General features: G+C 59.1%; 1 protein-coding gene and 1 long non-coding RNA gene across 14 annotated transcripts in view; one reads left to right on the plus strand and one right to left on the minus strand.

The window, feature by feature from the left end:
• The window catches only part of KDM4B (lysine demethylase 4B), a 131,936-nt gene that overhangs the window by 25,398 nt on the left and 81,085 nt on the right, over window positions 1-25,453 (plus strand). For 8 of the 13 annotated variants that reach the window (XM_042977866.1, XM_042977862.1, XM_042977860.1 and 5 more), the window contains 2 exons: window positions 9,134-9,231; window positions 21,885-22,050. In XM_042977866.1, the coding sequence (XP_042833800.1) occupies window positions 21,910-22,050 (141 nt within the window). In that variant the 5' untranslated portion in view covers window positions 9,134-9,231; window positions 21,885-21,909. Of the gene's footprint in view, window positions 1-4,802; window positions 5,494-9,133; window positions 9,232-15,138; window positions 15,222-20,258; window positions 20,521-21,884; window positions 22,051-25,453 lie in introns of those variants that run through there. The other 5 variants (XM_042977864.1, XM_042977867.1, XM_042977869.1 and 2 more) reach the window with 5 other exon arrangements.
• Window positions 9,240-11,519, minus strand: LOC107180996. Its single transcript, XR_006214591.1, has 3 exons — window positions 11,283-11,519; window positions 10,634-10,704; window positions 9,240-9,615 (listed from the first exon to the last, which is right to left on the minus strand). It is a non-coding gene; the product is annotated as an uncharacterized LOC107180996 (long non-coding RNA).

Genomic DNA, 25,453 nt, shown 5'->3' on the forward strand with positions numbered 1-25,453 from the left:
AGGCTCCTTGCTGTCTTCTGCGTTCCTATGTTATAACCCCCTCTCTGTCAGCAAGAACTCGGCCTCATCACCAGCTGTAAAAGAAGCCTGTGGAGTAGAAGTTAATAATTTGTTGGATCTTTTATTTCCAAGGCATATGGTTGCAAAATTGTGGTTTTTTGAAAATGTTTATTTGTTTATTTTGAGAGGGAGAGAGAGAGAGCACGAGTGGGGAGGGTCAGAGAGAGAGAGGGAGAGAGAGAAAATCCCAAGCAGGCTCTTCACCGTCAGCACAGAGCCTGACGCGGGGCACGAACCCACGAACCGCGAGATTATGACCTGAGCTGAAGTCGGATACTTAACCCACTGAGCCACCCAGGCGCCCCTTAAATTTTTTTTTTTAATGTTTATTTTTGAGAAAGAGAGAGACAGACAGACAGACAGACATAGTGCAAGCGAGGGAGGGGCAGAGAGAGAGGGAGACACAGAATCCGAAGCAGGCTCCGGGCTCCGAGCAGTCGGCACAGAGCCCGACGTGGGGCTCGAACCCACGAACCGCGAGATCGTGACCTGAGCCGAAAACAATAGTTGGACGTTTAACTGACTGAACCACCCAGGTGCCCCCCAAATTGTGTTTAAAAATGGCCTGGGTTAGTTCTTCCTTTTTTCTTTACTGTGGTTATCTTATTTACCTGAAATCTGGCTTGTTTTATTTGTTTCTGTGTGTATTTGTAGAGAATTCCTCCCCCTCCCCAACTCTTGTTGATTTCATTCATTCATGCACTCATTCATTCATCCAGGAGGCGGGACATTAGCAGGACTGTGCAGAAAGACGTCTGGAGACAGATGTCACCCCTCCTTGCAGGGAATGATCTCAGTCGTCTCCCGCTTATCCTTTCACTGCCCCTCAAAAGAGCAGACGTGTGTGTCGTCTCCAATCCCCACCTTTTTCACGTTAAGTGTGGCATAGGAAACTTGAACTCCGCGCTTTTCACCGAAGGGCGTATCCTGGAAGCCTCTTCACCTGGCCATGGCGACGTCCTCTTCTGCGCATCAGCCTCCCCTGTGTCTGGGCGTTTAGGTTGTTTCCAGTGTCTTACAGTTGTAAACGGCGCTGCAGCGAAAGCCCTGGCGTATAGGTACTTTTGTATTCGCGGGAGAGCATCTTCGGGGTGAATTTCTAGCAGCGAGATCGCGGGGCCAGAAGTGAAGCGTAGATGCGTTTCGTCAGCTTCTGCCCAGCTCGCTTCCAGCGGGTGGTGTGGGTTTACTCCCATCGGCCCTGTGGGATGACAGGTCTGGTCCCCCCAGCCTTACCAGCAGGATGTGCTGTGTGGTTTCAATTAGCATTTCGGGAATGATGAGGGAGGCTGAACAGTATTTAATATGTCAGAGACCATTTTTACATCTTTTCCGTGAACTGCCTGTTCATACTTTTAACCCCTTTTTAAAATGTTTTAAATTTTTATTTATTTATTTTTAATGTTTGTTTATTTCTGAGACAGAGGGAGACAGAGCATGAGTGGGGGAGGGGCAGAGAGAGAGGGAGACACAGAATCCGAAGCAGGCTCCAGGCTCCGAGCTGTCGGCACAGAGCCCGACATGAGTCTCGAACTCATAAACTGTGAGATCATGTCTGAGCCGAAGTCGGACGTTCAACCAGCTGAGCCACCCAGGTGTACCTTTTCCACCCCTTTTTAAATGGGATTTCTTGCTTTTCCTCCCTTGTAAAACTCTCATGTACATTAGGGAGGTTAGCCATGTGCCCTTTGTGGTATTTTTATAAATGTTTGTTCTGAGTTTCATCAGTTGTATTTTGACTTTTTATTTTTTTATTAAAAAAATTTTTTTTAATGTTTATTTATTTTTGAGAGAGAGAGACAGAGCGTGAGCAGGGGAGGGGCAGAGAGAGAGCGGGAGACACAGAATCGGAAGCAGGCTCCAGGCTCCCAGCTGTCAGCACAGAGCCTGACACGGGGCTCGAACTCACAAACCGCGAGATCATGACCTGAGCCAAAGTTGGACGCTTAACTGACTGAGTCCCTCAGGTGCCCCTTTTTAATTAAAAAAAAATTTTTTTTTAATGTTTGTTTATTTTTGAGAGAGACAGAGATGAAATGTGAGTGGGTTAGGGGCACAGAGAGAGCATGCGTTTTGACTTTTTAATGGGGGGTTTTTTGTTTTTGTTTATTTGCCCTGAAGCAGTATGTGTGTTTTGAAATAATTTTTGATGTAGTAGAGTTTATGGGTCTTTCTTTTTCTATCGTGTCTGGATTTGGAGTCCTAATTGGAAAGCCTTTTCGGTGCTGAGTTGGAGGGGGACTCAGCGTGTTTTTTTCCAGCGCTCGTGTGGTCACCTGCTTTTCATGCAGACCCCTCATCCATTGGGATGTACGGTCTGACTGCCTTTTCCGAAAGGGCTGCCCAGTTGACCCAGCACCGTTGATTGAAAGTCCATCGTTACCCAGCGCTTCGAGATGTTACTCTTGTCTCCCTCCCTGATCTGTGGCCCCTAGCCGCCCGGAGGAGGTCACCGTTGAGAAAGACACGTACGAGCACGCTCGCTCCTTTCCAACATGTGAAGTGCGTGCCGTGGGTCCCGCAGAACAGGGCCGATCACCTCCAGGCATCTCACAGCGCGGGACACCAGGCCAGAAACTTCCCAGGCCCTGGCGCTCCCTCAGAAGTCTGTATTTAGCAACCCCCCCCCCCCCCAGGTGCCAAGATGTTGGCCACCTTTCATGCTCCAGACCCTGCAGAGGAGGGTCCTGTAGAGGCGTCTGGGCGGACGGGGAGGCCGTGTGTCCTGAACGTAAAGGCAGCTGGCTGGTAGGAGGTGGGCGTTTTCTAAAAAAGAGGTGTGGCCAGGTTCCCCTTCAGAGACACCCCGCGCGGCCACGGGGAGCACAGGTCGGTGAGGGTGTCTTGCCACCCCACGTGTTACCAGATCTGCCCGCTTTCCCCGAGGGAGCCTCTGTTTTCCTTTTTTTAAAGTTTATTTTGAGAGAGAGCGAGAGCGCATGGGAGAGGGGCAGAGAGAGAGGGAGAGAGAGAGAGTCCCAAGCAGGCTCGAGCCTGATTGTCAGCACAGAGCCTGACTCGGGGCTCGAACCCCAGACAGTGAGATCATGACCTGAGCCGAAATCAAGAGTTGGATGCTTTTTTTTTTTTTTGGAAATAAATATTATTTTGTAAAAATGTTTATTTTTGAGAGAGAGAGCACAAGCAGGGAAGGGGCAGAGGGAAGTGGGGGCAGAGATCCAGCACTGACAGCAGAAAGCCCAATGTGGAGCTCGAACCCACAAATCATGAGATTATGACCTGAGCTGAAGTTGACGCTTAAAAACGACTGAGCCACCCAGGTGCCCCAGGCTGAGTGGGCCCGTAACAAGTGCCATTTGTAGAGGGCTTACAGTGTGCCAGGGATTCCTTTAAGTGCTTATGTCGGTTGCCTTATTTAAGCCCCCACAACTGCACGAGTAGGGCATTAACATGGTGACCCCACTTTACAGATGAGGAAACTGAGGCCCAGTTAGGAACTTGCCCCAGCTCACATGACTGGAGCTTGACCCAGGCCTCTGGAGCCTGTGGTTGTCCCCACGACACCACCATGCTCTCCAGGGAGAAAGTTCGTGAAAACAGAAGACATAGTGTGAAAAGTGTCATCATTTCAGGAACAGGCCCCGACTGCCCTGTTACCACTTTCTCTGGGGTTTTGGCCTCCTTTTTCCTCCCTTGCTCTGTGGCTGTGGTGTTGGTGTTGCATCTAGAAACCATTGCCTAATCCGTGGTCACAAAGATTAATTCATGTGTTGTCTTCTAAGCGTTTTATAGATTGAGCTCTTGCGTTTAGATCTAGGATCCATTTTGAGGTGAGTTTTGCATGTGGTGTGAGGTAGGGGTTCACCTTCATTCTTTCTCGCACGGGTGTCCAGTTGTTGAAAAGACTGTTCTTTCCCCTTCGAATGGTCTTGCAGCTCCTGGAAAATCAGCTGGCTTTACAAGTGCAGATTTATTTCCAGGGGCGGCTGGGTGGCTCAGTCGGTTGAGTGTCTGACTCCCGACGGCTCAGGTCATGATCTCGCGCTTTATGCGATCAACCCCCATCGGGCTCTGGGCTGACCGCCTGGAGCCTGCTTTGGATCCTCTGTCCCCCTCTCTCTCTGCCCCTCCCCTGCTCACGCTCGAGCGCTCTCTCTCTTTTGCACAAGAAATAAACAAGACACAAGTGTGGATTTATTTCTGGACTGTCGATCTCTTGTGTCGATTTCTGTGTCCGTCCTCGTGCTAGTGCCACACTGTCTAGTTTACTGTAAGTTTTGTCATCCTGAGTCGTGTCTGCTGTTGGGGGTGGGCATTAAGGAAGGTAATGTGGTTCTTACGTCTCCACGTAACGAGACCAGACCCTTCTTCGTCGGGATCCACACAGCCTGGGGCGCCCGCCACGTCCCTGACTGAGCCCTCACGACGTTCCACAGTTGGGTTTCAGTGTCCCTCAGGATATGGAGGGTTTGGCGCGAGGCCGTGAGTAAGAGGGTCTTTGGCCAGTATGGGAAGATCGATGAGACGTGTCGCTCCCTGGCCTCTTGCAGACAGGAAGGATCTGAAACTTGGGTTCGGCAGGCTGGGTCTTCCGTGGGTCCTGAAACTAGATTGCACTTTGGCGTCAGCTTGCTTTTCTTCGCTTATCGGTCTGGATCTTTTTACAGCCGCTCTCTTCTTCCAGCTAAAACCTGCTGTGCAGCGAGCTTCAGAGGACAGAGGTAAAGGTTGGCTTTTTTTTTTTTTTTTTTTTTTTGAGTTTTTATTTGGAAACAATTTTAGATGGATTGAAATGTTACAAAGACAGCCTCTGAGAGTTCTCGGGTACTTTTCAGCCACCTCCCCACAGCTAGCATGGAACATAAGTGCAGAAGAACCCAAACGACGCAGGCAGCGCAGAGCAAGAGTATTTACCAAACCACAGCCTTTATTTGGATTCCGCCAGCTGTCACACGCGTGTCCCCGTTCTGCCCCAGAGCCCCACCCGGGACCCTGTGTTGCGTTTAGCCATCACACCTCCGGCTCTCCGGGGCTGGGACCGTTTCCGTCTTTGCTGATCTCTTGTGACCTCGATGCTTTTGGAGAACGCTGGTCGGGGATCCTGCGGGACGTCCCTCAACTTGCCTCGTGCCCGGTGTTCTCTGGGGTTCGGATGCAGGTCACGCGGTGTGGGACAGGCTGAGTTCTCTCTGCCGCCAGCCGCTGTGTCTCTTTGCCGGTGGGTGACGTCAGCCCCCATCCCGCGGTTACGGTGGTGCCGCCGCCGGGGAGTCTGCAGGGAAAGGTGCCGCTTTTCCCTTCGGGACTTGGAGACTGTGCAGATGCCTTCTTTCCTCTCACACCTGTGCCCGTCCGTCGCAGCACCTGCTGGGCATCTCCCTGCGCTGGTTTTTCCTGTGACTCTGGCTGCTTCTCCATCTGTGAATTGGAATTCTTTGGCGGAAGAGGGCGGCCGCTTCCGCCTCATTTATGGTATGTTTTGAATTTTGCGCCAGTGAAGATTTAGGAGCATTTATTCTGTCCTGCGCGTTGTAAGTCCGGCACCGTCACCATTTTGTCGCCTCAGTTGCCCTTGGCTTTGGCCATCGGGCGCTCCTCGACTGGGGTCCTGTGTCCTTCCTTCGTGACCGCACCCTCTAGGGAGGGTTGCCTTCCTTCCTGCTCCTTCGAGGTGCTCGAGATGCTCTCTCGGCTCACCTTGTATATTTCCTGCCTCCGCCCCGGAATAGGACACCTCTCCACGTTGGAGAAGGGTATTTGAGAACGGTGAGCTGGGTGTCGGGGGGTGTCGGGGCCTCTCCTGTCAGTCGAGAGCTTGGAAATGGGAATCCGAACCCACGCGTGCCTCCGTGCGCGCCTGTGTTTATTTCTGTGTCCATCTGTCTGTGTATGTACGTTGCTCAGAAGGCCGGAGTTCATACTGATCTGACGATAGTGTGTTCAGGCCGGTGGACCTTCTGAGGCTTTGGGGGTCTCCCTGCCTTGTGAGGGGCACGAATAGCCCCTGTAGGCTTGGGTGGAGAGCAGGGGATGCCAGCCCCTTTTGAGGGCCACCTGGGGCTTGTGGCCGTGGACGAGCAGGCAGAGTTGGGCGTCTGGTCCTCCTGGTCAGGTAGCTGAATGAGTAGGTGAGGGCTCCCTTCCCATCTGGCCCGGAGGCTGCCCAGTCAGCGCTCTGCCTCTCAAAACCCGGGCCCAGCTCCAGGGCACGAATGGGCAGTGTGGTCTGGTGTGGGCCAGCCCTCCAGACCTTCCCTGAGGGTCAGCCCTGGACAGCTGAGAGCTGGTAGGACCAGGGGACTCAGGGGTTCCTTACCCAGCCAAGGAGGGGGTTCCCCAGAGAGGCCACCAGGTGGTGGCAGTCCCTAATGCCTCAGCCTTGAGGTGCAGCTGGCTCTTTCCCTGTTTCCTGCTGCTTCCTGGCCCCGCCTGCCTGCCCTTTGCGGGGGGGGGGGGGGGCGTGAAGCGAACACCACGCAGCCTGCTGCTTCAACCTCTGCGTGCCCGCGGTCAGAGTAGCAGCCTCTTCCAGTGGTCAGATTGTGCCTTTGTAAAGGAGGGATGGTCAGACGGTGCCTTTTACGGACATCGATGTCTGATGTCTCAGGTCGCCACTGCAGGCTCTTACCTTGTTGCAACCGGACTCCCCTCCCGGGTTCTATTCTTAGCGCCCCAGATTTCCCGGGGCCCACAGTGAGGTCAGCGGCTGGGCCGGGCCAGCCTGGGCCACAGGAAGCATCAAACCCAGCCTGCCTTCCCCGGGCCTTTCTGTTTTGTTTTTCTTTAAAAACGTTACTTAGACTTTATTTTTTTAAAGCATCTTGCTGGGACAGAGAAATTGAGAGTGCTCCCTGCACCCCGCACGGTCTCCCCACTGGGACCTCCTCTCAGGCTGGAGCATTTGTTGCAGTTAATGAACCAATGTTGATACATTCTTAGTAAGTAAAGGCCGCACTCTGTTCAGCTCCATGCTCCGTGACGGTTTCGAGAGGCCCGGGCAGGGGTTTTCTAGAAGGCCCTTCCTTGGGTGCGTCTGCGGCTTTTCTCATGGTGAGACTGGGGCGATGGGTTTAGGGAGGAGGACCCCCCGAGTGAAGTGCCCTCCCCCTGACACCACCCCGGGGGTGCGTGCTGTCACCGCGGTGTTGGCCTTGGTCCCCCGGCTGAGGTGGGCCCTCCGGTGTCTCCACTGTAAGCTCACTCTGTTCCCTGTTCCCATGCTGTCCTGTTTGGGAGGCTGTCACTGTGCCCAGCCCACGCTTCAGGGCCCCGAGGCCACGCTCTGGCATCCCAGCACCTCCAGGGTGGCTGCTGGCCAGCCGTGCGGGGGGTGGGGGGGGTGGGGGGTGGGGAGGGGACGCGGCCCCCGAAGGAGCAGTGGAGGCGGGTGGGCCTGGCCCCTTGGTCACTGTGGACATGGGTCAGGGTGGACAGAGGCTGTCTTTGGGCTGTGGCCACAGAACTGGGGCCTGACCCCGGCCTCCCAGCTCGGGGGTCAGTGCCGTTGTCCCCCGGAGCAGGAGGGTAGTGGGACCCATGGTCTTGGTGGCCCGGCAGCGCTGGTTCTGTCCAGCTGAGAACCACGGGCCCTGGTGGTCTCTGCCTTTCAGACCACGTGCTGGTGGGTGTGGCCCATGCCCAGCGTGGGAACAGCCCGTGCAGAGACCGTCACGAGCGAGGAGGGAGACACGTGATCCCCTCGACACAGGAGCAAAAAAGCCCGAGGCCAGCAGCTCGCGGCCTAGAGTCCGCTCGGTCAGTGGAAGTGAAGAGATCTCTCCACGCCCCTGAAATGCGGGAAATGCACACAGAAGCCACCGTGTGGGTGTCCCTGTGCCGCTGTAACGGGGAACCACGCTCAGTGACTGAAAACCGCGCACACCGATGCCCCCGATCGGGAGGCCAGGACGCCGGCACGGGTCTCACGGGGCTGCCGCCGAGGCGTGGGCAGGGCCGGCTCCGTCCGGTGGCTCCGGCGGGAGTCCGTTCTTTGCCTGTGCGGCTTCGAGGGGCACCACCTTCCTCCTTCCCAGTGTGACGGTGCGGCCTCTGCTTCTCTTGTCTCGTCGCCTTCTCTGACCCTCCTGCTCCGCCCGTGACCCAGGGTCATCTTCCCGCCTGAAGGTCCTTAACCTGCAGAGTCCCCTCTGCTGCGGAAGGGAGTGCGGCCTCAGGTTGCAGGGATGAGGGCTTGAGGGCGTGGACATCCCCGGGGGCTGCGCTCTGCCAGCCACACCTCCAGGGAGGGGTCCTCAGACTTGAGCCTTGCCTCCGGCAGGTGCTAGCGGGGCTGTGGAGGGGGAGGCAGCTGCGCGGGGGGCGCAGGCGCGGGCCGGGGAGGCCTCGGGAGTTTATTTACCTTGCCCAGAAGAGGGGCACAGCCCGCGGTCGGGCAGTCCCACAGCTTGACGCTTTCAACCCGGGGGTCTGACCTGGGAAGAGACCCTGTGATCTGTTTAATGGGGTCGTGCTCAGGAATTTAAAAAACCCGACAAAAATAAGAGAAAACGTGGGAGCATCCGGGAGAGCTGATAGCCCGGGTTGTCCAAGGTGCCGGGGCTACACCGAAGGTTGGGAGTCTTGTCCTGTGTCCACTCCATGGTGTCGGGGTGTCTCTGTGCCCAGCGGTGCATTCACTGGCTCGGACCCTGCCCTCCGTGGGATCTTGGCCCTGTACAGCCCCTGCCCTGTCCTCTGCCTGTGCTCTCCGCCTGCCGGGGGTGTCATCGGGGGTCGCCAGACATACATGTTGCCTTTCTGACTGGGGGGCTTTGGAGGAGGCAGAACTTCTCACAAACCTCTGAGGAGCTGCCGGAACCTTAAGGTTTCCAGAAGCTCCTTTGGTTTGATTTGATTATCTCATGGAGCCCTCGCTTCCTCAGCTACTGATTTTTAGGGGCTGAGCCTAAAACGGGCAGTTGCTGCAGGACTTCAATGGGGAAAGCGCTTATAGCTATGATTTTACTGTTCTTGCAAATTGGCAAGGATTTGGAAATGTCCGGGTAAAGGCAGTATCCTTGGGCTACACGCAGCTGGTAGGAGTAGAGTCTGGAATTGAGATTTAGGCACGCAATCCGTTTAGCTCATCGTGCTTTTATTTTGTGCACCGTAGGAACCATCACCCTTGCCGGGACCTGATAGAAACCCCTGCCAGCTACGGGGCGCCTGTCCTCCGCGGCCTTGGCTCTCCAGTACGACCGGGACTCTGAAGTAAGTGCTCGGGCCCCAGGCCCGGGTGGCCACAGGAGAGCGAGGCACTGAAGGCCGCGGCTCCCCCCGGGGCAGCCCGTCAGGCCCGCACGCACGCTGCTGGGAGAAGGCGGCTGCTGTTGGGCCCTGAGTTCAGGGGTGTCCGGGGCCCGGGAGCCTTTGCACAGAGGAGCCCAGAACCCTCGGGGTGGCTCTGGTGGCCGCTCCTCCTCTAGTGCGGCGCTCCCGTTCGCGCTCCCGTCCTTCGGCGTCGGAGTGACAGCGCTGCGCCTCGCCATGGCGCATTTCGGGGGACGCGGGCATCGCCCCGCTTGGGCTGCCCCATCTGCGTCGTGTGGATCAGGACCTGGCTCATCCAGGGGCACGTTCACCCGAAAGCACGCCCTGCAGGAAATGGTGACCACTCACAGTGGAGAAGTGGGGGGAGGGGGGGCTCTAAAAATGGAGAATTACTTTAAAATACCTTTTTTTAAATGTTTATTTATTTATTTTTTTTGGTGGGGGGGGGAAGGACAGAGAGAAAAGGAGAGAGAGAATCTGTGCTGTCCGTGCAGAGCCCGACGTGGGGCTCAAACTCCCCAACCGCGAGATCACGCCCTGAGCTGAAATCGAGAGTCGGGCGCCTAACTGACCGAGCCACCCGGGTGCCCCTTAAAATGCCGTTTTTAGAAAAAACTGTTTCTTTATTTATTTTGAGAGAGAGTGTGCACATACCTACATGTGCGAGAGACAGAGGGAGGGAGAGAATCCCAAGCGGGCTCCTGTCAGCACAGAGCCTGACATGGGGCTCGATCCCACAAACCGTGAGCTCGTGAGCTGAACCGACATCAACGGTCAGATGCCTAACGACGGAGCTACCCAGGTGCCCCTTTAAAATACTTTTGGGCTTGGGGCGCCTGGGTGGCGCAGTCGGTTAAGCGTCCGACTTCAGCCAGGTCACGATCTCACGGTCCGTGAGTTCGAGCCCCGCGTCGGGCTCTGGGCTGATGGCTCGGAGCCTGGAGCCTGTTTCCGATTCTGTGTCTCCCTCTCTCTCTGTGCCTCCCCCGTTCATGCTCTGTCTCTCTCTGTCCCAAAAATAAATAAAAAACGTTGGAAAAAAAAAATTTAAAAAAAAAAATAAAATAAAATAAAATACTTTCGGGCTCTTTTATACCTAGGTGGCTCCGTCGGTTACCTGTCCAACATCGACACAGGTCACGATCTCGCCGTTTGTGGGTTCGAGCCCCACCTCGGGCTCTGTGCCGACAGCCCGGAGCCTGGAGCCTGCTTCCGATTCTGTGTCTCCCTCTCTCTCTGCCCCTCCCCCACTCACACTCTCGGTCTGTCTGTCTCTCTCCTCCCCCTCTCTCAAAAAACACATAAACATTAAAAAATTACGAATACAATACGATAAAAATACCTTGAAAAGAATCGCATTGCCCAGCTGCTGCGGGTGTTCACTCCGGGCATTCTGCCTCCTCCTGTACTTTCCTAATAAACCCGGGACAGAGGGTTTTAAAGAGGTGGCCTCAGATGGCGGGCCAATGGTGGGCTCGTAAGAGATCGAACAACCTCATCACCTCCCGGCTCACATCTACAGAGCGGGTGTGGCCTGTGAGGGGTGACCGGTGGCAGGGGGTTGGCCAGTGTGGGGCGAACAGTCCTGTGTGCTCCTGGCCATCCCACGGTGGCTTTCCCTGGTGCCCCGAGAATGGCTACCTCGTGTTCAGTGTTGGGCTCCAAGGCCGTGTAGCTAATTGGACCAAGCGTGGGCCGGAGTGTGGCTTTTTCTGCTCTGTTGTGATTTGGGAAATCAGGGAGGTGGGCAGTGGAACTCAGGTCCCCCGTAGGAGAGGTGAAGAAAAGGTTTTGTTGCTTAAGGGGTAGGCTTGAGCCATCTGGCGGTGGGGTCAGCTAACTGGTCGGTGGACCGATCTGGCCCCCCTGCCTGTTTTTGCAAGTAAAGTTTTATCGGCACACAGAGTGCGGCGTGCCTGGACAGATCGCCTCTGTCGGCTCGAGCTCGAGAATAGAGAGTCGAGCTCGAGAATGTAGGTGGGAATATTTACCGTGTGATCCTGTACAGAGAAGGTGTGTCGGCCTTGGTCTGGGTTAGTTTGTCGCTTGCCGGGGCCCGATGGGCCAGGCCTTCGTGGACGGGTTCGGAAACGATCTGCTCTGTGTCTCCAAAGGCGTTGCTTTTACCTTTAAAGCTTGTGCTTTGTCGGAAGACGGCCAGATCTCCAAAACGTGGCCATCTCTTTGTACCCAGCTCAGTGTGGCATGTTCTGTGTGCGTACCTCGTTCCGTGCGGTTAGATTAACCTTCAGTGGTCCCTCGCTGCGGTCATCCTGACCTGCCCTCTCCCTTGGTCAGCCCATTTTGTAGCTGAAGAAACTGAGCGCCACGACTGAAAAGGGCCTCTGGCGGAGGGGGAGACATGAACTTAGACTCCTGGTTCCTTCTTCCAAAAGGCCTGGGGCGTTCAGGGAGATTAGAATCCTTGAGAGAAAGCAGACCGGTTCCCTGTGGTCTGGCAGGTCCATTCGTCCCTAGGGAGACGGAATTCGCATACCATAACAGTCACCCTTTAAAGTGTACGATACGGTGATTTTTATTTAAATTTTTAAATTTTAGTATATATTTTTAAATGTTACTTACTTTTGAGAGAGAGCACAAGTGGGGGAGTGGCTGAGAGAAGGGGCGACTCAGAGTCCGAAGCAGGCTCCAGGCTCCGAGCCGTCAGCACAGAGCCTGACGCGGGGCTCGAACCCATGAGGCCTGAGATCGTGACCTGAGCAGAAGTCAGACACTTAACCGCCTGAGCCACCCAGGCGCCCAAGTACAGTGATTTTTTAGTATGTATGCAGAGCTATGCAACCATCTGATTCTAGGGCGTTTTATCCCCCCAGAAAGAAACCCCTCCTATAACGTAAACCCGTATGTGAAGCAGTCACTGTCCCTCCCCCTCCCCCGGCCCCCACAAGCCCCCTTCCTGTCCCCGGATGGGCCCGTTCTGGACGTCTCACCCACGCGGACTCACACCCCGCGTGGCCTCTCGTGTCTGGTTCCCTCCCTGAGCGTCGCGTGTTCGGGGTCCGTCCTTGGGGCAGCGGGAGTGGGCGCCTCGCTCCGGCTCCTGGCTGATCGCGTCCCCACGCGTGGGGGACACACCGTGTGTAGCTGTTCATCAGTCGACGGGTATTTTGGTTCTTTCCCCTTTGGGGGTGTGACGAACGATGCTGCTGTGAACGTTCACTACAGGATTCTGTGCCGACGTGTGTTTTGTTCTTCTTGGGTGGACACCGGCCGTGGGGTTGCTGGGTCACGTGGTCCCAGCCCTTGCGTCACCTTTTCAGTTACTGCCACGCTGCGTTCCACAGTGGCCGTGCCACTTCCCATCCCCCCCCCCCCCCCCCCCCCCCCCCAGCCGTGCGCGAGAGCTCCTCTCGGGACAGCCGCCGCCGTACCCGGGCCCGCTAGCGCCACCGTGAACTTGCAGGCCGAGGTTGTCGGCGGGGGTCGCCTGCACGGCCCCCGCCGCTGGCTGTCCCTGGGGATCTTAACCCTGCGGCGTAAGGGCGGCTCTTCCTGCTCCGTGGCCCGGACCGCTGTCCACGTCTGCTTAGGTTCGGGGACGACAGGGCCTGCGGACCACGGTTGGTAGCCCGGTCCCGTTTCCGACGTTCTAGAAACTGTGCTCCTGTCTGGGTGAACGTAGGCGGATGTGCTGGTCTTCCCGAGATGTGCCCCACAGCAGAAAGCGCCCAGGTTGGAGGGACGCGGGGACTGTTTCTTTCTTTGCACGATGGACTTTTCACACGGCACCTGAGTGGCCTGAGTGGTGCCTCCCGAAGGCGCACACGGCCCGCTCGCGGGAGCCTGGCAGTGTGTGTGCTCCCCCGCGTGGTAAGAGGGACTTGCTTGGCACACGGGGTTACCTGAGGCCCCCGAGATGGGAGATGTTACTGGATTATATGGGGTCTCGGTGCCAACACAAGGGTCGTTGTACGAGGGGGGCCGGAGGGCCGGAGGCAGAGCCGTGGGCAGACCCCGTGCCGCTGGCTGTGAGGGCGGAGGACGGGCCGCCGGCCAGGGATGCGCTGCCCCTGGAAGCCGGAAAAGGCAGGGGACTCCAGAGGGGACGGCCCGGCCTCCTGGCGTCCTGCCTCTGGGAGGCGCTCTGCCTGCTCGGTCCCCTTCTGTCTCTGTGGCCATCTCGGACGGGCCGGTTCTGTGGCACCGAGGCCGATCGAGTCTGGCATCCTCTGTGGAGTCCGTGTCGTCCCGGGCTGTGCCCGGCACTTCTGCCCGCTGTCCGCCCTGGTCAGCCGTCCTCCTGGGCCCCGTGCTCCCGCCGGCCAGTGCTCTCCCGCTGCTTGGAGGCCCGCACGCAGAGCCCTCCCCACGTGTGGTGCCGTGGGCCCGAGGGCAGGCAGGGTGAGGGTTCTGTGACACGGGGGTCGGCCGGGTCCCCAGCTTGCGGGCTCTGTGAGGTCGGGGATCGTGCCCGTGCCTCGCGGAGAACCTGGGGCCTAGTTGACGCTCCCCGAGGAGGAGGAGGAGGATGTGGAGGACTTTCTAGTCTCTCTTCCTTGCCGGACCCTGACCACACGCACAGGCACCTGGCCCTCTCTGCAGCCGCTTGTGGGACACAGTGACACAGCACCGGGCCCACACGGGGGACCAGATGAGGGGGGTTGAGGGGGCTCTTGTGTCACCTCTGCGGTAGGTTCCCCCTTGAGTCCTGGTGACGCAGAGGCCCCTCCTGGGGCGCGATCGTGCTCCAGGGCCTGACTGCCGTCACCCCCTTTCGGGAGCTGTCCTGTGCCAGCAGGAGCCTTGCCGAGGTGGGGGCAGGCTGGCTGGGGGTCACTGGGCGTTTCATCCGATGGCCAGACCTCCTGGCCCGGAGCCTGGCAGGAGCAGGTAGAGGTGAGCGGTTGGGGGGAGAGAGGCCCCGTTGGGGCAGGGGATGGGCCTCCCCGAGAAGGACTGGGGTTCTCAGGGAACTTTCAGACATCATGTTCATGGAGCCCCAGCTACTTCCCAAGACAAGGGTAGTTAAGTATTTCTCAAGGTTGTATTTCCTCACAGTTAACCTTCATCGTAAGGTCACATTTGCTCAGAGGACATGCTTTCGGGCATGTTACGTATCAGAACCTCAGAGGTGCAGATTCCCCCCATCCACATCCTGGAAAACGTCCGCCATCCGGCCTCATAATCCGTTAGGGTCAGTCTCTGAGCCCTTCAGTCAGAAAACCTGAGGCTGCGTCCTGGGCCGGAGCAATCCTCTCCCCTCTGGTTCCGGTTTGCGGATTGCGCGCTGGCTGTGGGGGCCCCAGCCCTCAGGTGTTTGTTCCCACTCTGCGGGGAGGCTTCCGGGGCTCAGTGCGCCCCTCTGTCAGGATCCAGGGGGCTTCTGTCCTGGGGCTGGATCCAGATGTGGGACAGCCTTCTGCCCCTGACCAGGTGGCAGCTGGGGCGGGGCGGGGGGGCGGGGGGGGCGCCAGGCCGTGTAGGGCCCGTGGTGGCCAAGGACTCCTCGGGGTCGGCCGGTGTCTCCCCCCACAGCTCACGAGTCCCTGAGTTTAAAGACCCCCCGGGTGGGGTGCCAGGCCTTCTCCGGGCCCAGGTGACCATGACTCAGAGAATGGCCCCGACCCAAACAGGCAGCCCCGGGCAGCCCCGCCCAACGTCGCCCTCTTGCGACACATCCCTGGGCTGACGAAGCTTGTTCCTCTTCCGGATGTGGGGAGGAGCTACCTGGGGTTACCCCCGACAGCCGGGCGCTGCCCTTAAAATACTGCGATCATTGGTCCCGGGTGGCCGGGAGGGCATCAGGCCAGGAAGGCCCGCGGCATGCGGGGAAAGACGTTAATAACTTGACGGAGATAAACTTCATGTACTCGGAATTCGCCCATGGGAGCGTGTGTCCCCACGATGGTCGGCATAGGTGCCTCTCTGCTCTGGGCCTCGCAGTGAGGACACTCTCCTTTCTGTGACAGGTCAGGTGGGTCGCAGCCAGGGAACCCACCAGGAGGCTCGGGGCCGCCCTTCCTGTTAGGGGAAAGAACCCAGTGCACAGCCCAGCTGCCTGTGGCTTCAGGGTGTCGCCCTGCCTCTGCACAGGTGGCGGGGCCTGGCTCGGGTCTGGGGGGACCCCCGGGACGGGAGGCGGGCGCCCCCTGCCTGCTGAGCGTGCGGCCAGAGGTCGGGCTGCGCTTGGACGGGCGGAGGGGACGGGGGTTCCAGGGTGCCCCTCCTGTGAGGTGGCCGTGGCTCCCACAGCCCAGGGAGCCTCACGGGGGGTGGGGGTGTCACACGAGTGGAAATCCTGAGGGATTCGCGGTGACTTGATTCTCTCCCACGCCTGGGAGGCCACACTTCTGGGTGAGTCTCACAGGCAGAAATCAAGGCGTCGGCAGGTAGCTCCTTCTGGAGACGTCGGGGCAGAAGTGATTCTCTTTCCTGTTTTTTAAAAACTTATTTTAACGTATTTTAATTAATTAATTTTTAAGGGAACGATTCTTTTTTTTTTCTTTTTTTAACGAAAATACTTGCTGTCAAATTGCTTTCCATACAGCGACACCCAGGGCTCATCCCAACGGGTGACCGCCTCCGTGCCCACCACCCACTTTCCCCTCCCCCCACCCCCATCAACCCTCGGTTGTCTGTATTTAAGAGTCTCTTACGGTTTGCCTCCCTCCCTCTCTGTTTGTACCTATTTTTTCCCCTCCCCCCCCCCCCCCCCCCCCCCCCCCCCCGCCATGGTCTTCTGTCAAGTTTCTCAAGATCCACATAGGAGTGAAAACATACGGTATCTGTCCTTTCCGGACCGACTTATCTCACTCAGCATAATACCCTCCGGTTCCATCCACGTTGCTGCAAATGGCCGGATTTCATTCTTTCTCATTTGCCAAGTCGTATTCTGTTGTATCTGTAAACCACATCTTCTTTATCCGTTCGTCAGTTGATGGACATTTAGGCTCTTTGCATAATCTGGCTATTGTTGAAAGCGCTGCTATAAACTTTAATTTTTCTTGAGATTATTTATTTTTGAGAGAGAGAGGGAGAGACAGAGTGTGAGCAGGGGAGGGGCAGAGAGAGAGGGAGACACAGAATCCGAGGCAGGCTCCGGGCTCCAAGCTGTCGGCACAGGGCCCAACGTGGGGCTTGAACTCACGGACTGTGAGATCATGACCTGAGCCGAAGTCGGACGCTTAACCCACTGAGCCACGCAGACACCCACCGCCCCCCCCCCCCCCCCCCCCCGGGAAGTGATCTTGATCTTGTTCAGCTTCAGAGGACTGGGTGCTTTCCCTGGCGCGGGCCCTTCTTTGGATCCATGCAGCCTCTGCCCCTGCATTGTCTCTTCTCTCATGAGGATCCAGGATCATCCCCAGGTCAGGCTCTGTAGTGTCCCTTTTGTGGTGGAAGGGGACACAGTCCTGGGTCCCGGGGACTAGGACGTGGCCGTCTGGGGGGTATTCTGCTGCCCACCACAATCTTACCCACATCTCTCCCACCTGCCCCCCCACCCCACCTTCTGCCGGCCGGGCCGGTGGTCTTCCCTGCCCTTGGCTCCTCCTTCCCCACCCTTGCCTCTGCCCTTGAAATCATCCAGCCCCCTCCACTCTACTGTTGTCCCTGGCTCTGCCTTGTCTGCCGGCTTCCACGCTGGCCACCTGCAGCCGGGCCTGACTGTAGTGCCTGTCGGGCCTAGGACGAAGTGAGACCCTTAGGCCTCTCGGTCTAAAATGGAAGAATTTCGGGCACTTGGGTGGCTCAGTTAAGCATCTGACTCTCGATCTCAGCTCGGGTCACCATCTCACCGTTTATGAGTTCGAGCCCCACATCGGGCTGATGGTGGCAGGGCCGGCTTGGGATTCTCTCTCTTCCTCTCTCTCTCTGACCCTGCCCTGCTCTCTCTCTCTCTCTCTCAATAAGTAAACTTTAAAAAAATGTAAAATGGAATAATTTCAAGTGGGCAACGGCTGAGTGTTAAACCCGGGCCAGGGGTGACTGCCCGGGTCTTGAGCCCACGAGGCCGGCCTTGGCTGTAGTCCATTTCCCACGGCCAGAGAGGGCTTTCTCAGGATGTTAATGGGGTCTTTAACCCCTTAGTGCCCTTGCCCTAAACTCCCAGGGGCTTCCCAGTCAACCCAGTGTAGCACGCGCCCCGTCACGTGGCCCTCCCGGCTCGCCGTCCACTCACCTTTTCCCCGCCATCGCCAAGATTCTTCCCCCTGCCTGGAATTTTCTCTCGCCCCTGACCTCCGTGTGATTTGCACCCTGATCGAATTGGACATTGGGTTTTGGCCAAACAGACCCCCGCCTCCCGGTGCTGTCCTGTCACACGCTGGCTTTGTCTTCGGAGTCCTCGCTCACCACTCTGTGCTGTTGTCTGTCTGTCCCCGACTCGGCCACTTCCAGCTCCAGGACCTAAAACCACCTGTTCCCCGGTCGGCCAAGGGGGATGCCCGGCGCCCGGGCCCCAGCGGCAGGCGGGCGGCCCCGGGCCGCGTCCGTGGGGGCCGTACAGAGTGAGTGGAGACGTGCCAGCTTCGTGCCTTTGGAGCCGATGAGCGTGAGAAGTTTTGCGTGGTTTTGTAAGCATGGAAGGGAAAGATCCCCTCCCTGCCCCGTGTCCCCCAGAGGAACGGCCTTCCGCGTCCCGGCACGGGAGACCGGGACAAGGGGGTCCCCATCGAAGGGCGTGCCCGGCCGCGGCCCAGGCCAGCAAGGCAGGTGTGTGAGCCCTGACGGGAAACAGCGTGAGAAGGGCCCGGCGGGCAGCGAGCGGTCGCGCTCGCCACGCCCGTTTGATTTTAACAAAGCGTCTTGAAGTGTCACCGACATCATGACCGCACCCCCAGACGAACCGCTGTTCCCTCGTGCCGCCTGAATCCAGCCCTTGTCCGGATTTCCGCACTGGTCCCCGGACGTCTTCCCGAAGCCTGCCTCCTCCGTCACGGCACGCCGACGTCTCTGAGCCCGTTGCAGTGGTTTGTCCAGGGGCAGAACTTTCCTCCCCTTTCCTTCTTGCCACCCTCCGCTCGCCTCTACTTTATTTTTAGTGGGGGGTAGTAACGGCCTTATTGAGCCGTAATTCACACATAAAGGGCACCCACTTAGAGCATACAGTTCCATGGTTTCTACCGTATTCACAGAGTTGTGTGACCATCACCACGCCACAATAATTCCAGAACGTTCCGTCGCCCCAGAAAAGAAGCCCCATCCCCATCAACAGTCACCCCACCCCCTCCACGGGCCCCCGAAACCCATTAATCTGCTCCCTGTCCGTGGAGGAGCCTGTTCTGGACGTTTCACGCACGTGGACCCACACCCCGCGTGGCCTCTCGTGTCCGGTTCCCTCCCTGAGCGTCGTGTGTTCGGGGTCCGTCCGCGGAGCACTGGGTGCTCTGGGACGTGCTGCGCGCGGTGGACACGTTGTGCGTATCTGTGCAACGGTCAGCGGACACTTGTGTGGTTCCCACCTTCTGGCCATTGTGAGTAGCGGTGCTCCGAACACGGGTGTGTGAGTTTTTGCGTGGACACACGTTTTCCCGTCCCCTGGGCGTACGTCTACGAGCAGAATTGCTGGGTCACCTGGGAAATTCTGCGTGTCACTTGCTGAAAAACCGCCGGACTTTTCCATGGTGGCTGCCCCGCTTTCCGTCCCCGCCAGCCGTGTGTCGGAGTTCTGCTTTGCCCACCCCCTTGCCAACACTTGTCATCGTCCGTCCTTTTTCTCACGGCCGTCCTGGTGGGGGGGTAGCATTCTCGCTGAGGTTTTGCTCTACGTTTCATGCTAATCATGCCGAGCAGCGTTTCATGGGATCGTTGGCCGTGCGTGCGTTTTCTTTGAAGAAATGTCCTTTGTGCGCTTTTTTACTGGGCTCTTTTTCTTATTACATCGTCAGCGTGCCTGCTTTTCGGCTTGGCGCCGACTTGTAAAGAGTCCACCGCTCTTTCTGGACTGTTCTGCAAGTTCCCTCAGGGTGGTCCTTCCCCCCCCCCCACCCCCCCCCCCCGGCCCATGTTTCCAATAAACTGGAAGGTTGGCCCAGGGCTGCTGTTCGGTGAGATTCCTTTTCCGTTTCGTAAGTACGTACACGTATGATTTTTATTTGCCTGCCTTCAAAGAACGTGTCAAGGGTATGGAGTGTTGGGATTAGAGACCGTTTTAATTTTCCTCTTTCTGTTTACCTACTCAAAACCTTCATTTCGAAAGGCACAAATAAGACAGAAGAAAAGTCACACAGAATCCACCGCCGAGCTGAATCGAGAGGACGGCCGAAAACCCGCCTGCCGTCTTGCCATCCGCTTTTTCCGCCTCTTGGACGGGAAGCTCATCTCCGCGTCGTGATTTCCGAAGCGTGAGGGAGTTTGTGCGGGCAGGACCCGAGGTGGCCCCCGCTCTGCCTGGGGCAGGCCGGTCGCGGCGAGATGGCGGTCGTTAGAGGCGGTCGCGGCGAGATGGCGGTGAGATGACCGCCCGGTGTCCTCTCCCACCGTCGGGGCCGGCTGGCGGAAGGGGCCGGAGGCGGCCTCCGCTGGAGGGGACACAGCTGGTGGTGACCGGTGCGCCCACCCCTGCAGGCCACTCGTGAGCTGGCCCGGCAGGAAGACGAGCTGCCGGCCAGCACCGGCCAAGCCACCAGCGGGAGCTGTCGGGTGTGGGGACCCGGGCCCTGCCACCTACCTGCGTGTGGCCTCGGTGAACGACGAAAAACGAGTTTAGTGTGTGGAGCGGATGGGTCACCCACGTCCGTCACGAACGGCAGGGCTGGGGACTGTTGGGTGCTAATGTGGCCGCTGGCAGCCAGCCTGGGCACTGTCCACGGCGGGCTGGGGGCTCAGGACCCACAGCCGTGGCCGGGTGGTCGTGTCCAGCGGGGGGCGGGGTCGCTCATCCCTACAAGCTGGGTGGTCAGCGGGATCCCCAGGGACTCACCGCGCCACGCGGTGGGGGTGGCAGGGCGTGGGGTGAGGGGGTGGCAGGGTGGCGGGAGACGGGTGGGGGGCGGCAGGGTAGGGGGTGGCCTGTGGGCTGAGGGCAGACAAAGGCCCATGAGCCTCAGCTGCAGCCTGTCCTCGTGGTGTTAGAGCTGGTGTCTCGGCTGAGGTCCCCGCACAGGGCGGTCTCCTCAGTCTCCCGTTCTGCGGCTCCCTGCAAAGCTCAGTCCGTGCCGACGTTCCAAGAGGGTCCAGTCAGGGTCTCCCCAACCCCCGCCCCAGGGCCACGGGCTCCCGCAGGACAGACACAACCTGTGCTTCTGTGCAGCAACAGAAGTTGTAAGTGTGAGCGAGCCCTGCACCGTGACCTCTGGGCTGGAGGGGAGAGGGCGGGGGGTTGGGTGGGGATTCGGGTCCCAGGCCCTGGCTGCGGGCGACGGGGCTGGGTTGGGGTCGCGTGCTGCTCAGTCCCGTGCTGCTCAGTCCCCGGGATGGGGCTGGTCAGGGCTCCAGGGGGCGGTCTCCTGGGTGGGCAGCCCGGCTGTGGCCAGAACCTACGGAACCTGCCCTGGAGGAAGGTTGGTGACAACCCCTCTCCCTTTATACAGCCGCGTTTTCATGGTGGTTCCCTGTGATCCCACCCAGGACGGCTGTCACCTATTGTCACAGGTGTCTGTGGCCTGCCATGCACACTTCAGCTTTGTGGCCGTCCCTCAGGGAAAAGCTTTGGACCTTGCTATGCACACGGGGCGACAGTGATGACCTCCGTTCCCCCCCCCCCCCCCCGCCCTGCACGTGACAGGACCCTCAGGGGCCTGGAAGGGGTGCTCAGGGCCCCAGAACCTGCCCAGCCGGTTCCGATGGCCGAGCAGAGATTCCTGGGCTCGTGCTGCCCTCTAGTGCCTGCGGAGGGGAGTGCCTTTGGGGAGGCTGCGTCGCGTCCTTCCAGGACCGGCGGGCTTCCTGCCCCTCTTTTTCATTGCCCCCCTTACGTGGGGGGGTCTGGCTAATTGCTTTCCAAGTTCTCAGGTCTGTGTGCACTTAGGTTCCGACCTTTCTCAGATCCTGGAGGGAGGCTGGTCTTTGTCCCTCGAGTTTGGAGAACTTAATCTGACAATAGGGACCCTTCCCCCGAGCCTGTCACCAAGCCCCTCCCTGCTTGGGATGGGCCACCGACTGCCTCGCTGGGTCCCCTTAACCCCTGGAACGCTCGCTCGAGCGTTCCGTGTGCCGCTCACAGCGGGGCCGCCCGGGGGAGGGGTTCTCCTGCTGGCTCGGGGGTGCACACCGTGAAGGGCACACCCACACACGGCCTCACTCACCTCCGAGGGCCTCTGCCGCGGCTGCCGCGGGCGCGGGTATCGGCTCCGAGGTAGACGCGTCGATTGGAAGCTGATGCTGGCGAACCTGGATCCAAAATCCCCCAGAAGGGCAGCCTTGCTTTCTCGGGGCCCTTGCTTTGAAATTAGTGCTCTGGCCGCCAGTGGTGCGTTGGCTTTGAGAACTAGGGCGCCTCTGTTTTTAATTAGTTGAAGTCATTTTGATTTTTTGTGCCAGTGCGGAGATGGAGTCTGTTCCCAGGCTCCTCTCTGGCCCTGGCCTAGCTGCGCGGGCCCTGCCTTTGTCTTCCCCGGGGCCGCGGTATCTTTAGCGTGTTGGGAACGGTGGCGGCACTGACACGCTCACGCTCTCTCGTCCTTCCCTCGCAGGTGTGACGGTCCCTCGGCTGCAGCCATGGGGTCTGAGGATCACGGGGCCCAGAACCCGAGCTGTAAAATCATGACGTTCCGCCCGACCATGGAAGAATTCAAGGACTTCAACAAATACGTGGCCTACATCGAGTCCCAGGGAGCCCACCGGGCGGGCCTGGCCAAGGTGGGTGACGCCCTGGGCCCGGTGCCGCTTTCCACCAGCCTCGACCCCGTGTGTGCCCCGCGGCCCCGGGTCTGGCGTGACCGTGTCCGGGGGCGGCGGGCACCCATTCGTGGGTTCGCGGGGCCGCTCTGACCTCATTTTCAGCCGACGTTACGGAGTTCTTCCTGTGGGCCTGGAGTCACAAATGAGTTCCGCGGCCCCTGTCCCTGGGGGACCCGGTGGTGGGGACGAGCCCCGGGGGTGGTGGCGCTTGGCCGAGGGCGGGCGACGAGAGCCGGCGCCGGGCGCCGCGTCCCTTTCCGCGGCAGGTCACACCTGCGCGCACGTACGTGTGTGGGCGTGCGTGACAGCAAACACACGAGGACGGTCTGCGTTGTGTTTTTACCGTAAAAACCATGGTTTCTTCGTGTTCGTGTCACCCGGTAGTTTGGAGGATATGTAACCAGTCTGCCTGGAGTTCTCGTCGCTGCCCGTACGACTGCCTCTCCACCTAGGACACCTGCTTCTCTGTTCTTGCAACCCAGGGGCCTGTAAACCTTCTCCACAAAGAGCCAGGCGGTGGGGCAGCCTTGTGGGGGGGGGGGGGCAGTCTCTGTCCCATCACCCGGCTCTGTCGCCTTGGGAACCTGTAAACCGAGAGGCGTGGCCACGTGCCAGTAAAAACGGTACTTGGGGGCACTGAAACGGGAAGGCCGTGGAATTTTCACTTGTCCTGAAATCTTTTTCTTTTGTTATTTTTTCCATTTAAAAGTGAAGAAAACCCAACAAGAAACGGTCAGCATTCTTGATTCTCGGGCTGTGCGAAAGCAGGCGGCGGGCGGGATTTGGCCCAGGGTGTGCTGCCCCCTGGCCGCGGCGAGGAGAGTGATGCCTTCGCCTTCCCGCCCCTGCCTGGTTCTGGGTGGCTTTGTTGCCAGTGTCGGTCCCTCTCGTGGTGAGGGTCGCGCCTTTGATCCCAGCCTAAGGACGCGCGGAGGGCAGCGGGCTCGCCGCGTCTCCTTCCCGCCCTCCTTCTTGATTTTGTTCATCGTACGCGAGACGGTGTGGACACGGCGTTTCCTCCGCATTGGGGACCCGAGCCCCTGCTGTCCCGTTAGCTTCGCTTCTCCCTGTAGCCTCCTTCAGCCGGAAACCCCGGGTCCTGGGTTCTTGCAGGTCCCGGGGCCTTCTGCCCAGCGGGCCACCGTCAGGGGACGGTTTCTTGCCTGCTCTGCCCCATCGAGGCGCCCTGTCGCGGGGGCCCCGGGCGGTGGGCGTGGGCCTCCTCTGCCTTGCCCCTGACCTTGGCCTACATGTGCTTTCCTGGGACGGCAGCCCTTCTGGTTCACGGTGTCCCTCGTGCTGGGAGGCGTGGCGAGGTGCCGTCTGGCCCAGCTCTGCCCGGAGCCCCGTCAGGCCTCCGCGGCTGTCATCCCTGCTTGTTCCTTCTGCCTCACTGTCTTGGGCTCCGCCTTCCTGGCTGGCCCCCTGGCCTGGATACTTCCTGAGCTTTCTGTGCCTGGTGCCGTGGCGGCTGTGGGCTCTGTGTCCGCCGTGTGGACCGTGCGTGCGCCTCTGCCTTCCTTCGCTCTTGACTTCTCGGCCCCTGAGCTTCCCCTTTGTGCCCTGGTACCCCGGGACCCTGTGGTAAGCTCACGTACCGGTGGAGTCAGTGTTTGCTGATTTAGACGGAAGGAAACTGTTGGGACCGGATGTTTTGCGAGGCGGCTGTTTCTCGAGTCCGTTTTCCCTCTGCCTTCTGCGTTCCACGCTCCTTTCAGGGAGTCCGTTTGCTGCTTTCTCTGACTGGTGGTCACCTACGTGTGTGGGGAGGTGAGGGCCGCGTGGGGCGGGCCCGGGCACGTCCTGAGAGACGGCGGCAGTCGCGCCCTCCACACATGCACACGCGCCCCTGCTGCCTGCCTGCCTGCCTGCCAGAGACCGCGTCCCTCAGGGGCCTCCCTGCCACTCCGTGGGGACAGGCAGGGACAAGGAAGCGTCCTTGGGCAACCCCTGCCTCTTTCACAGGGGGGCCCTACCTAGGCTCTCAGGGCTGCTGGCTTTTTGTTGTTGTTGTTGTTTTTTAATGTCCATTTATTTTATTTTTGAGATAGAGTGTGATCCAGGGAGTGTCAGAGGGAGAAAGAGAGAATCCCAAGCAGGCTCACACGATCAGCACAGAGCCCGACGTGGGGCTCGAACTCACGATCCGTGAGATCATGACGTGAGCTGAAATCAAGAGTCGGGTGCTTAACCGACTGACCCCCCCGGGCACCCCAGTTGGCCGCTGGCCTCTTTGGAGAAGGGACCTGGTGTCCTCCTGGCCTGAGAGCGTTCTGCTGATGCCCGTGTCCCCTCACCCTGGTCGCATCGGCCTTGACCGCCCTTCTTAGTTGTCCGTGTGGGGTGCCGGGACGTTTCTGTTTCATCAGAGCTGTATCTGTCTCTCCCGCAAGGCTCGGTAGGGCCCGGGGGAACGGGCTGGGGGTGTACATTCAGTAGATACAGCTGGAGCCCGGGCCCAGGACCAGAAGAGGCTCTGGGACTGTCAGGGTGCCCCTGTCACGTTCCCTGGCTGCTCTCTGCTCTGGGGCCAGTGCCCAGCTGGGCCCCTGCCCTCTCAGGCCAGCGCTGGGCCTCCCCGGGCTCCTTGGGGAGCGCGGGGCGGGGGGACCAGGGCGGGGCATGGTGTCAGGTCCTGTGGGAGGGGGCAGGGGCTTCCGCGCTCAGGCGCACCCCTGGGGACTGTCCCTACGGTCCGGTGGCTCCTCCACCCAGGCCCGCAGCCTGCGAAATGGCTCTGGGAACACGAGGGGTCGGGACAGAGGCCGGCCCCTCATTTCGTTTCCTCTTATGGGGGCTCCCCCTGCCGCGCGCCTTCTGGCCCAGCTGCCCAGACACCCTGAGCCACCCCGAGCCACCCTGGCACTGCCTCGTTCACCTGGGGAGCGTGGCCTTTCTGTCCCTCTCGGCCTCGGCTGCGGCTCGGCCTCAGGAGCTCCGAGGAGGGGTCCGTCCGCTGGCCCGCCAGGCACCGAGGGGAGGAGCCAGGGTGCTCCCGTTTTGGCCCACGATACCCGTGAGCGGTTGTGCGCCCGGGAGCCTCCTTTCAGACCCTGGTCTCACAGAGATTTGAGGACGTCAGGCCACAGCATGTTGGGCCCGCTCCGTCACGTGCCTTTTCCAGAACCTTCTTAGTGTGTGGCCAGGCCGGTGTAGCTCATGAGGGCCCGAAGCATCCCTCTCTGGTTTCCTGATGTTTTCCATGGCAGTCGAAAATTTGGGAGTGATGCGTTCGGTTCATTTTAATTTTTTTTTTTACATTCATTTATTTTTGGTAGAGAGAGACAGAGCACAAGTGGGGGTGGGGGGCAGAGAGAGAGCGGGACACACAGAAGCGGAAGCAGGCTCCAGGCTCCAGGCT

Source organism: Panthera tigris, chromosome A2, assembly GCF_018350195.1.
Source record: "Panthera tigris isolate Pti1 chromosome A2, P.tigris_Pti1_mat1.1, whole genome shotgun sequence".
NCBI lineage: Eukaryota > Metazoa > Chordata > Mammalia > Carnivora > Felidae > Panthera > Panthera tigris.